The 13,548-nt window shown below is 44.0% G+C and overlaps 1 protein-coding gene across 4 annotated transcripts in view; it reads left to right on the top strand.

The window, feature by feature from the left end:
* Positions 1 to 13,548, top strand: part of LOC310865681 (sodium bicarbonate cotransporter 3-like) — a 74,523-nt gene that overhangs the window by 32,858 nt on the left and 28,117 nt on the right. Inside the window, exons 4-9 of one of the 4 annotated variants that reach the window (XM_083774890.1) lie at positions 2,878 to 3,016; positions 3,911 to 4,071; positions 5,909 to 6,097; positions 6,439 to 6,462; positions 7,442 to 7,804; positions 12,383 to 12,495. In XM_083774890.1, coding sequence (XP_083631016.1) covers positions 2,878 to 3,016; positions 3,911 to 4,071; positions 5,909 to 6,097; positions 6,439 to 6,462; positions 7,442 to 7,804; positions 12,383 to 12,495 — 989 coding nt within the window. The remainder of the gene's footprint in view (positions 1 to 2,877; positions 3,017 to 3,910; positions 4,072 to 5,908; positions 6,098 to 6,438; positions 6,463 to 7,441; positions 7,805 to 12,382; positions 12,496 to 13,548) is intronic. The other 3 variants (XM_083774892.1, XM_083774891.1, XM_083774893.1) reach the window with 3 other exon arrangements.

The following is a 13,548-nucleotide window of genomic DNA, read 5'->3' as shown; positions in this document are numbered from 1 at the left end:
TGCACCTTGTGCTGCATGTGGAACCGCCGGTTGCCTTAATTGTATGTGAGATTTATAGATCTTGGGCCATAAATAATATATTAGACGTTTTTAATCCAGAATTGATCGATTCCATGGGCCACATACTGTACACTGTACAAAACAAAAATAAAATGAACAAACTGTACAAAAAAAAAAGCATTTTGCTATACCTGTAAACCTGCAAATAAACCAAATATAGGTTAGTCATTATCCACCTGCACACAGGTATGTAACCACGTTATTTTACAATTTATCATACCATGGTGTCATACCATGGTGTCATACCAATAGCGGATTCAAAAGCCTGGGTTGTGTTGCGATGCTCTGTGAGCTTGTAGATCTGCTATTTTTCACAACTTGCCCATCGTGTGTTGAAAGTGGTTCGTTCAAAAGACCAATGTCTTGAATCACAGAATAAAAAGAGGATATTTGCCTCATGAAGACCTGAGAGATCGAAACGTTTCTGGAGCTTAAAAACAAGTGTGCCGATTTGGTACAAAGCAATACAAACTACATAATGCAGAGGCTGGATCTGTTATTGGTTGGTGTCAATTCCGTGCTTTTTGCTGTTACACGATACATCGACAATAGAGTGCCAAAGGCCTGACGTCACTCGCTCATCCCCTGGTTCACAGAAGTCATTTCTCTATGGAGAATAACATGGGGTCATCTTGAAATCGTCTCATATAAGCATTGTGGTCCAAAAATAAACAAGCTGTCTCTGCGATATTGTCAGGGAGGTGCGATATTGTCAGGTATCGTTTGCGACAGTCAGTCACTTATATTTGATACAGTCTGTTTCTTGCGAAAATGTAACTAATTCAGTAGCAGTAACATTAGCGTTTTCTCTCAGTCAGTTGATTCTTTTTATCCATATGAGTGCCGGGATGACTTGTACATTTTTCAAACGGTTCTTATGAGGCGATTTAAAATCCTCCTATGGGGATTACAATGCAAATAAAAAGTACACGAACCCGTGGATTTGCGCCCTCTACCGATATTGACGTCAGAATTCGGTGCTCTGCTGTCCTCCTTTCCGTCTGTGACTGAGTGACCAGGATCTACAGCCCACAGCTTGCATTGGGGGGGAAAAATCAGTATGCACAATCACGCCCTGATACTCTAGTTCACATCACGCCGTGATACTCCAGTTCAGGCCATCTGTTGCATGCAACAAAAGTACACCATGTTCTTGTAACAGGGAGATATGAAGTGGCTAGGATAAAATGTCTCTCTGTCTTTAGTAATGCGTCTCATTTGCCATTCCTCTGGCCTCTAGTGGTTGTTCTGTTAGGAATCAGATGTCCTGATAACATCTCTCCCTCCTAATTCAATCAGACATGAAAAGTAGATGTTTCTGTTGTTTTGCCTCAGACCTCAGAAGACCTTGTTGAAAAGGGAATGTCTTTAGGGGGTTGTCCAAGTAGGTGTTATAATGATGATGATTAGGGCTAGTACTATTAACAATTATTTTCCCCCCCATTTGTGACCCCTTCCAGTATTTTCAACCACAAGTCGGCTCTAATGAAACTGCACAATAGACCAAAATAATTTTTAGATTTTTTTCGTTTTTCGCCACATTAACACTGTTGGAATGTTAAAGAATGTTTTTATTCCATCAGAAAGTCGTTTTAGTGTCATTAAGTCGTTGTAATTACATTGCAAAAATGTCTCTGTATTTACAGTTTTATTTGCGCATTTTAGGGGTGTGAACATTCCTACACGTATTTACATAGAGTCGTTTCGATTGGCCGTAGCTATCTTTGTTCTCCAGTTACAGTAGCCGTGCAGTGTGTTTCTGTGACAATAGTAAACACAACATCAGCATTATTGTTAACTTGATATGATGCTGTTGGATATTGTAATAAAAGTATAAATTAACTGATTACCCGTCGTCGTCCACTGAAGTCAGTCGCTGCCAGTTTTATGTTTGTTTCTGGTCTCCACACCACACACAGCTGTGCGTTCTGACGAGATTGTCTTAGTTGTAAATCCATTCTTCTGCCCTTTATTTCAGTGCACACATGTAGCTATGTGCATGTGGTTTAGCACTGTGTTTTAATCTTTGTAACTTTATTACCATTGGATGCTGCTGCCTGATGATCAATACATGAATGAATAACCGCGCGTGATGGTGAAATCCGTCTTTATATAATTTGATCAATCCATGACATTGTTGTTGTTAGAAGAATAGCTCAAATATTGAATGTGAAGACCTAGTGTAGTACGAATCCTGGTGTGATCTTCTTAGTGGAAAAAAAAGTGGAAGGATCATAACAAACGTCTAAGGTATTTTTCCCCTGACTTTCTGTTGGTAAGGTTTTAACTCTTTCACATCAGTGCACGGCTGATTCAAGCCATGCATTTAGGGGTAAAAAGGTACCCATTACATATTAATAATAATGTAATGTAAACATACAGCATTTTTAAATGTAGCAATTAAAAGCATGGGTCTAAGACTGCAAGTAACTTCATGGAATAAATTATAGCCTACTTGCAGTGTTAGCTGCAAGTATTTTTACTCCACATGTATTTATTTTAGCCGATGAGACCAAAAATCTTAAAACGTGAATAACTCTTTATCTAAATAATTCTGTCCAATTATAAGCAAAGATTATGTGTTAGTTGGCCCATCGTGGTCCCGTCGCTAGTCGCGTTAGAATTAATCATACCTCCCGTTGTTGTCGATCGCCTCGGGAGTGTTTTGGCTACTTCAGCTACATCCGGGATAGCGCCTGGTGCGTCGCTAAATGCTCTTATTTAATAGTCCTTAATACCCCTGGGCGTTCTAGGTGTTAACTGGTGTAGTTTGCTTTGGTTGCGCTCTTATGATGATCCTTTGTCCCCCTCCCCCAGACACGCCATCTCAGCGGGTTCAGTTCATCCTGGGTACGGAGGACGATGACCTTGAGCATGTGCCCCATGACCTCTTCACCGAACTGGACGAGCTGTGCTTCAGAGACGGCAGCGCCACCGAATGGAAGGAGACTGCCAGGTCAGACGATAGCACCACATAACTATGCCACAATCTCCGAATGCTATATAGAGTCTGGAACTACATCTGTGTAATCTGTCATTTCCGTTATATTTAAAATTATCTTTAGAGCTTATTTTTGAGTGGTTCAACCACTCCTATAGACTGATTTCAGAAACGGGTCGCAGGCAACGTATTTCCTGTAGTCGGAGACGACATATCTGTGGTGTAAACAGTCTGCTCTTCTACTACATTGAATGGGAAAGTGACTGATGTTAGTCTGCTCAAACGTTACTCTTTTACCTGCTTTTTACTAAAGGGCAGTCCATACTCTCTCCGACCACCGAACTTTTCGTCGGAAAGCTCCGGTACAACTACAACATGACGTCACTTGCAACTTCTGAAACGCATTCCTCCGAATTTTTGTTCTGAAAGCTGTACTCCCAGATGTTGTGACTCTCCGAACTCTACTTCGGAGAAAAAAATTAAGTCTGATCTTTCCGACGAAAAGTTCGGTGGTCGGAGAGAGTATGGACTGCCCTTAACACTAACTTTACAAAGATGCAGAACATCGGGATGAACCTGTGTAGTTTATGGCTGCTCCAACAGTAGTGGCAACATTCAACTTTGGAGAGAAACGGTTTGTCAAAAAGTACACTGCGGTGGCTGAGACCAGAGCCATAGGGCTCAATATTTGTCGCCGCCATTACCCGCAAGTCAGCCGCTGCACGAAAATTACGAGTATAGGAGCTTGCTCCGGTCCCTTAATGGTATTTTGGTCCAGCGTCACCCGTTATCTATTTTGCCGACACCTGTATTTGTGCCTAGAGTTGAGGAGGAGGTGGAGGAGAACTCTGGAGCAAACGTTTATCGTTTATAGGTGTATTATTAACCGTTTATTTTTGTCTCTCCAAGGTGGTTGAAGTTCGAGGAGGACGTGGAGGACGGAGGAGAGCGCTGGAGCAAACCCTACGTGGCCACGCTGTCACTGCACAGCCTGTTTGAGCTGCGGAGCTGCATCCTCAACGGCACCGTCATGCTGGACATGAGGGCCAACTGCATCGAGGACATCGCAGGTATACACTGGAGTTACACCGCTGCCATTGCAGTCAAAACATTACATTACTGTTGAAAATAACAGATCTACAAGCCGATGCAACGCATTGTGAGCTTGTATGTAGATCGGCTATTTTCAAATGTATATAGGGCTGAAGTGGTTAATGTATGTTTTGTAATAATAATCAAAATCTACAAAGTAACTAATGTTTTTAAATAATTGTAGTGGAGTAAATGTACAAAATTTGCCTCTGAGATGTAGTGGAGTAGAAGTATTGGAAATTGGAAATACTCTCAAGTAAAATACAAATACCTCAAAATTGTACTTAAGTAAATGTACTTAGTTACTTTCCACCACAGGAAGCGACATAGGTTTGGCTTGGGGATGATGGACCGAATCCAAGGTGTTGAGCATATAGAATACAAATAGTTTTCTACTTCTTTAGTGTTCTATTATACTTTTTTTGTGTTATTTCATTTGTCACCACTTTTGTCCGAAGATATCTCGCAAAACTGATGGCTGGATTGCCATGGAATGTGCAGTGGAAATTCATGAACCCTATTCATTTATTGTTATACCCTGCCTTGCTCTAAAGTGTCCGGTTGCAAGTGTCCACACAAGCTATTCCAAAATCTTAACAGGCAGAATGCCAAAGACACTTGAGGATGAACCCTGACCATTTGAGTGACGCCATGACCTTTCCTCTACCATGACACTCAGGCCATAATAACAACACACATCCTTTAGTGATCTGACAGGCAGGATGAACCCTAATGAATGTGTTACTTTGTGATCTGACAGGCAGGATGAACCCTAATGAATGTGTTACTTGCCATTATCCCAAATGTCCATTTGGGTGTAAGAAAGTAGTATGGCCTCTAGAGTCTAGCTAGCAAGGCATTAACAAACAAAAAAACATCGCATGGATGCACCTGGTGTTTTTTTTTGTTAATTTAGTCATTTAGTCTTGTTAAGGGGCCAAGGTCGAAGGGACATTGGTTCCTTATTGTATTTGTCTGTTTTTATAGCAGTTCTGGTTTAACTGTGTAGTCGTTTATTGTGAAACTTGGCAATTATATGGTAAATGGCTATGCCAAACGGTGAGGAAAACCCACGACTATTGGCAAAAGGGTGATGAATGATATAGCACTCAATTGAAAATGCAATTCGCTTGAAAGCAATCGTTTGAAAATGAAACCTTTGAACAGGCATATAACTCATGCCTGGTTTGGCCAAAAGCCGTGGCACTTTTTCCACAGTCACTTTGACCAATAAGCTCCACCCTCAGGTTTTCCACCATTTTGAGCAGTTTTCTGCCAGGACTTTTGATCAATTTGATCAATCTATCGAGTCTCGACCATTAACTGAAATCCCAGATGAAGAGAAGTTTGTATGTGAAAATTCGTAAAATATATACAGCGATAACGAGGCATAACTCAACTTGTTTACACATGTGCCTTGACTCATGTGGAACACATCTGTCACTTTGTACATAAAGAAATGTGACAAAAGAGGGGATAAAAAGCGATAGGATGGGCCAAGGAATGCAGCAATAAGAACAAGACTATTTGAGCAGCCTGCACTGCTCAGTTCACACAGCCTGCACTGCTCAGTTCACACGGGTGTGAATGTTCTTATAGCTTGGCCTCGTGTTATCGCTGCTTGCAGCTATATATTGTTTTATAATCCAGTTTTATTTGAAACTAATACATAACTAATTGTCTCTTTTACTGTGTGTGTGTGTGTGTGTGTGTGTGTTTGTGTGTTTGTGGTGTGTGTGTTGCGTGCAATCGTACATGCATGTATGAATGTGTCCGCATGCCTGCACATGTCCTTTGTATGTGCGTGACTCTCAGACATGCTGATCGACAGCATGGTGGCGTCGGGCCAGCTGCTGGAGGAGCTGAGGAACAAGGTGCGGGAGGCCATGCTGAAACGACACCACCACCAGAACGAGAGGAAGCTCAGCAACCGCATCCCGCTGGTGCGCTCCCTCGCTGACATAGGCAAGAAACACTCTGACCCCCTGTTGCTTGACAGAAACGGTGAGACCCCCAACGCGATGCACTCGCATTTCTTTTTCTTCCCCTCTCTCCCCCCTCCTTTGACCCCTGGGGAGGGAGACCGGTGGTCATCAAAGTGAATCTCCCACCAATGCCAGCGTAGAAGTTTTAAGGTAAAAGAAAACCAAACCAAAAAACTATTATTAATAGAGCAGAAGAAATCCGGGTGCTCGTTAAGTGCACGAGCATGGAATGTAATTACAGTGTAAAGTATAGAGGGTATTCGGCGTGCGCATGCATAAATCGAGTGGCAAAGTGAGTTTAACGTCGTTTCTGTTTGGATGTATGGGAAAAATTACAGAAAGAATTATTTTGTCACTCAGTAGGCGTTCCCGCACAACTTCCGGGTATGATGATGATGCCACGCCCATACCCTCTATATCTGGCCTTGCTGACTGCTTATACCTCCAACCTTTAGACTGGGCGAGTGTGGTGCGCAAAGCTTTTGCATTCTGGAAACTGGTATAAATTGTGTTCAAACTCAATTTTTACCAGTAGTAGCAAATGGACAAGCTCACAATGTGTTGCATGGCAAAGTGTTGTGAGCTTGTAGATGTGTGTGCGTGTATGTGTGTATCTCTTCCATCAGGGGCATGGTTACATTCTTGTCTTGTCGATATATTGTACAGTACGTTGAGCTTTTTGAATTCTCTGCGTGCCCATGCCTGGGATTATATTATGTGAATTAATGGACATGGCTTTTTGACCATTGCTGTGTCCGTGGTCTTTCTCTGTGCAGGTGCAGGGTTTGAATGTGTTGCACCGTTTTAACCGTGAAATGTAAATGTGGAAAGGTAAATCATCCAGTTTATCCATGTTGTCTTGGCCTTACAATGAATGATAGTACTGTTTTTAGGCTTGACTGTGTGTCCACAGTATTACTTCTGACTCATTTGTTTGTTTGCATTCAATGAACTGAGTCTATTCTAACCCTGCATGCAAGGCTCTCTCAAGTCCCAGTCACAGTGTGTGATTGGCTGGTGTGCTGGTTGAACCGGACAAGCTGATTGGCCCCGTGGGCCTTCTCAACCCCCCCCCCCCCCCCCCCTCACACACATCTCTCTCCCCACTGAATCACACTAGTCTCTCGTCCTGTCAGAGTGTCAGTTTTGCACACAACCCATCACCCCCTCACTTCTCTCTATCTCTCTCTCTCTCTCTAACTGCACTCTTCTCGTCCACTGTCCTCTGCCCCTTCTTCTCTCTCCACCTGAAACCATCTCCCAGATATGCTTCTACCTCATTATGTTTCTTCTTCTCCATCCATTCCCCTCTCCCCCCTCGCTCCTCCCTCTCTCTCGTCTTTGCCATTGTCTCCTCTATTAGGAGAGGGCCTGTCCTCTTCTCGTCTGTCTCTCCACAAGCCGGGGCCGGTCTCCTCCAACCCGCTCGAGAGGCAAGAGTCCCGGGTCTCTGTCTTCCTCGGCCACCTCCTGCCCTCCTCCGCGGGGGCGGGGGCTGGCCACGGCCCTTCCCCCCTCAGCACCCCCCAAAATACTCCCCCTTCCTCCCGGCGCTCTTCGAAGCCCCCGCCGCGGCAGGCCATTCCGCAGGTGGTGGTGTCTCCCCCTGATGACGACGGCGATGACGGTACGGTGGGCGAGGAGGCGGCGGCCGCTGCCGGCACATTTCGGCTGGATAGACAAGTGTCCACGGATTCCCACGGCCACCAGCTGCTGCCGTTAGAAGGCAAATATCTGTGTAGCCCGGCAGTGTGAGTCACGGCTTGACCGGAGAACACTAGCACTGTAGCATGCTGGCTGTGCCCCCCACCCTCCTCCCGCTGCTACGTCAAGCACCGCGGCCCACCCACAACCCCCACCCAGCGCCCATCGAGTCATTAAAGGGTGACGTCACCTCCTGAACCCTAGCGCTCCACTGTGAGAATAGTCTCTCGGGACAGACTGTTGACTCCGTCAAATTCAAAGGAAAAGAGGGAGCTGTTTTTCCTTTATTTGTTGACGATGGGTTCTCAGATTGCTGTGAGAAGGAAATCTAACTCATACACTTTATGATACTTCCCAATACGGTCTGCGTATTGGGAGAATCATAGGATTCAATTTGTAAATCATCAAAGTTGCCCTTTAATGACACCGCAAGGTTCACTCACTGACTCTATACCAGCTCTCCTCTCTCTGTAGTCTGACACGTGGCCAGACGATCAGAGATCTCAGCCTGCCGAAATCTAAATTCAATGTCGGGGCTAGAGACTCAAGTCTTCTCATTTCTGCATTGCACTTGATGTGTAAATGTCAAATGGTTTCCATCCATGCACGTTTAGCCCCCACATTGAAAGATGTCACCAGAGGAGAGACTACTATCTCTCTCTCTCTCTCTCTCTGTCTCTCTCTCTCTCTCTCTCTCTCTGTCACACCTCATTCTTCACCTCGCCTCTCTCTCTGTCTCTCCGTCCAATCTGTCCTAAATGTCCTTGTGTCATAACTTTAATTGCCTCTGTCCTTGACTCCTTACCTTTCTCTCTCTCTCTCTCTCTCTCTCTCTCTCGCACTCAACGTCTCTTGGGCATCATAATCTTTCATCTTCCTGTCTCTCGCTATCCTCGGTTCTCTGCTCAACCCCTAAATGCCTTGCTTGGATCTGTCTCTCCATATTGAGCTGTCTGTGTGGATGCATCCATCTCTCGTTCCCTCATTCTAGCATATACACTTATACAGTATGTCCAACAATGTCCTGTGATTGTCCCGTACTCTCACCCGCTCCTCGTTGTGCGGAGAAGGTGTTCTCCTGTACGTTGTACCATCTAATTGTCCCTCCAGTATATATGTGTGTATATACTATACTTGTATATATATACGTGTATGCTTCCTTTTTGTTTTGGTTCAGAGAGCCAATTATAGAAAACAGCCGCTGTGCCAATAGCTGGAGGTCCTGTATTCTATAAAAGACTCGGCTCTGTGCACCGTGTTGAATGCATGCTGACGTAGAACACTACGCCATCCTTTTTGTTCTTTTACTCTCGCATCTTTTTGGGGTATTTAATTTTTTTATGTCCATGTTCCTTCCTCCTTCTCAATTCCTAAGTATAGTCACACACACACACACACACACACACACACACAGACACACACACACCGGACTCCTCCTCCTTCCGTTAAGGGTCTAGCGAGGGTAACGTGTGTGCCAGACAGGCAGCCTGGCTAAATATAAGTCCTGTAGGACGGGAGGTCGTGTTGGCATGTACTATCACCATAACATAGAGGCACTTTGTGTTCCTTTCCAATGCCAGGCCCCTGTTTGTTATTTATAGATATAGAGGTGTGTGTGTGTGTGTGTGTGTGTGTGTGTGTGTGTGTGTGTGTGTGTGTGTGTGTGTGTGTGTGTGTGTGTGTGTGTGTGTGTGTGTGTGTGTGTGTGTGTGTGTGTGTGTGTGTGTGTGTGTGTGTGTGTGTGTGTGTGTGTGTGTGAGAGTGTGTGATTGAATGTTGGGTCATGAGAACCAGAGACTGTTGAGTTGGAGGAGAAAGCTAAAGGTTGGGGTGGTCTTATAATAGATGGGAGCCTCTGTTATTCTAGAAGCATGCACGCACACACGCACGCACACACAAACAATATCCCATGACATAGTGCCTTGGCGTTAACGTGCAGCAGAGCTGGAGGGTAACTTCTTTTTTATCTGTTAGGTCATTATCAAAATAGGACTGATAGAGAGTACATACTATAGGGCATAGCAGTGGCCGTGTTTTTCTGGTTCCACTGAAATATCGGCCATACATTTTTCCCATAGAGATTTACAAACGTATTTATATTTTAACCCATTCAAGGCGGGAACCCCTTTTGGTGTTTTAAGCATTATGTTATACTTTAGCTATTGAAACATAGCAGATCTACAAGCTCATAGTGCGGCACCGAGTGAACAAGCTTGTAGATTTGCTACTATTTTTTAACTCAAATATTTGCTTCTGTGGAGGTCCGTGGAACAACATACTGTATTTTCAAATGGGGGTCGGTGGCCAATTGCATATCATTTTGGGGGTCCTTGACATGAAAAAGGTTGAGCACCACTGACATAGAAATATAGGTTTTTCAGAAAACTGTCAGGATTTAGAAGGCATTTGTAGAATCGTCCTCAGCTCTAAATGGGTTAAGCCTATAGAATCCAAGCCATCCAGGATGCTGGTGAATCATGACCATAACACTTTTGATTCTGTGGGGAAGAAAAAGTAAAAGAAAACCGCTAAACAAGTATTTATTAAATGTAGTCATATATAATAATATAAATAAATATTCAATAATGGGTTTTCTTTTCACATAATCAAAGGTTTTATGACCATGATTCACCAGGATCCTGTATGGCTTGATTCTATCCCACTGCTATGCCCTATACATGTAGTTACAAGCATTTGTCCATCTCAGAGTATCAATGTTCAAATTGATTGAATATAAAGTTTAAACCTGACAGTCCCTAGTTACTCCACACACACTGGAACAGTACAACAACTGTACCCTACTGCCATAGATGATCTAGGGACTTTAAAGGGAAATAGATCTTAAAGCCCCCAGAGTAGCCTCCTTCTGCTGTCTGTTCATGACAGGAGTCGGTGGCCTTTTTTCCACATCACATTTTAACAATTCAGAAGAAAATGATCTGCAACAAATAGGAGGACAATGGAAAAATAGGGAGTGTGTGTGCGCGCGTGCACGTGTCAATTTGCACTAGAAATGTGGTGCTGACCAGATAAGCCTAGACACCTACTTTTCTTTTTTTTTCACGATGACATTGAGTAAAGGGGATATTAGAATACGGAAGGTCTAAGGACGCACTCCACTCCACCACCTCCTTTTAATAAGGCCGCCGTTGGTCCAACATTCCACGGTTTAATCTCGCTGAATGATGTTCGGTGGCAGGATACAACCTGCGATAATCCCTCCCTTATTCTCGCAGGCTTAGGGAGGAATGTGAGCAATGCTGTTGGTGGTCAGCGGTCACCGCTTCCCTGCTGTCCTCCGTGGCGGTGTGGAAGCGGTTACACCAGGGCACCATGCAGTGAGCACGCTTAGATCACCAAGTGTCGGCTCTACATGTCAACTGACGCGACGACCACGACATTTTGATTGTCGTAACAAATGATTGCGATTAACGATTTTATTGTGGTTTAGGCGTTGAACATCGGACCATTTATCTTTTAGGCCACATAGGACATAAGTAATCTCCTATGGCTAAAACATGCCATGCAAATTTTGTTTTAGCAAAGACATTTCAACAGATGAATTTATTCAAATGAAGTAATAGTATTGCGATTCTGTAATAATAATTACAATTAATATTGTGACTGACCTACTGACACGCTGGTGGAGACTGGGGAAGATGGCCTGGTCTTGGAATGAGGGGAAAGTAAATGGAAGTATGATCTGTATTGAATCCGTTTTGATTTTGGGTTTCTGACTTTAACTTGTATTACAAATGTGATGTTGATCTGTGTTAATTTTAAAACCTACTAACATGGCAGGCGGGGTCGAACTGCAGAGTTAAGGGTTAATTGTGCTAAGCAGCTAAGGGAACACACATGATAGTGATGTTCGCACATGTGAACAAGGTTGACATACAGTAGGAAAGCTGTTTTAATAGCACTGTAGTGTCTGCAGAATGTTTGTCTTGAGGAGTCTGTCACACACACAGGAAGGTACATGTACGGTTCCGCTGAATTAGGAAGACAACAGTTTCATTTTTATTGCTACAAAGTTATTTGGGAAAAATAACAGTTGGAAGGAACATACTTTTTGCAGAGCGGAGAAAGAGGTTGCCTCAAACATCATCTCATTTCATCTCCTTTTCCTCTGTACCTGAAGTGCTAGCGTTTCCTCCGTGTTGAAGTGGGAAATCGGTAAAGCCGCTTCAATGCTCGTCTCCGCTGGAGGCTTGTATTGAAGGTGTTTGGGCATATTTTCCACACCTTCCTTCACCTTCATCTCTGGGATGATGATGATGATGATACAAGCCAAGCTGCTTTGACATCAGCAGTGGAACGTTTTAATAGTATTCCCAGTTTTAAGAGATTTTGAAAACTGGAAGTGATTGTTTTTCTGCATTTCTCCAAATCTAAAGAGATATGGTTATGTTACTGCCCCATTACATCAAAATCACGTTGTAAAATCTCCTGTTGAAGCTCAAAGCCATCTTCAGCAGGTGCTTGTGTCTCCCTCCATTTTCCAGAAGAAACGCGACTGACTATTTTTTTCTCTCTCCTCTTACTCTATCCTCCTCACAACCCCCCCCCCCCCCCCCTCTCTCGGTCACATCAATATCAGGGCCTCTGGTGACCCCTAACTCTCTCCCCAACAACCTGTCGTCGTCGGAGGGGAGGCCTTCTGAAGCAGGCGTCCGTAGAGAAAGCAGCGTAGAGAAAGTCCACTTGAGCAAGGTAACCTAACCCTGGTACTGGGTACCCTGGTATGAAATTTCATCCTTGTATCACAACCTGAAATATTATATCACTATCTGCCATGTTGAAAGAAATGGTCGCCATCTTGGAATTTTGAGTGGCCAGTGCCATTTTCCATAAGAGTGACCCTTAGAGATAACCTGACTCCGCCAGATTGCGCCAGTATTGAGTTCCCTCCGCCTACCTTGATCTGGTCTCTCTCAAGCAGAAACGATGAACCCGGAAGCAGCGGGACAAACATCTGATATCTCCATAATAATTTTGAGTTGTAGTCTTGTTAGGTTGTGTTTACATTTGTGCTGTGGCAGCGCTTCAATACGTCATCAGTCTCATGTTGATCCCGCCTCTAGCGGCCGCATATCACTCCGATCAGCATTTGATCGGAGTACGGCGTCTCTGCCCGAGAGAGATCAGATGGGAGCAGGAGGAGGTACTCACTGCTGCCGCCATTTGGCGGAGGCAGGTTACCTGACAGAGTATGTGTGCCAAATGTCATGCTTGCATCACAAACTGAACGATTATCATGATATACGCCATTAATCTGCCCCACTACCTGGACTGATGGCTAGTTATCTGTGTGTACAGATGGAATGGATCCAACGGTCAGTGGTCCAAGTTGGTAAACCAGTACCAATGACTAAACCCCCCAAACCTCAGGACATCAGTCAGATTGATTGATTGATTGATATATAGTCTGCTGAAGTCCCTATTCTGGCTGCGTCATAACAGACACTATTCACACAGCGGCCATTTTGCTCTTGCATCATATTTGCAGGGTTCATTAACTTAATAGCAAAATGGCCACCATGTGATTATGATGAATAGGCGAACAGTTTGGAGAACATTTAGCAGAAGCAAGCTCACAGAGCTTCAAAGCACTCTATGAATTTGTAGATCGTAGATCGATTGTTTCCGTACAACAAAGTATAGTGTAAGTGTAGTAAGTATAGTGTTCAAGTGATTACGTGATCACAGCATTAGTAATTACTGCAGATGGTGGGAAGGGCTGAGAATGGATTCTATTGCATTCTG

The sequence above is a fragment of the Protomyctophum parallelum genome (genome assembly GCF_964188405.1).
Source record: "Protomyctophum parallelum genome assembly, chromosome: 1".
Taxonomy (NCBI): Eukaryota; Metazoa; Chordata; class Actinopteri; order Myctophiformes; family Myctophidae; genus Protomyctophum; species Protomyctophum parallelum.
The sequence above is the reverse complement of the archived record's forward strand: the minus strand, read 5'-3'. Positions and strand labels throughout refer to the sequence as shown.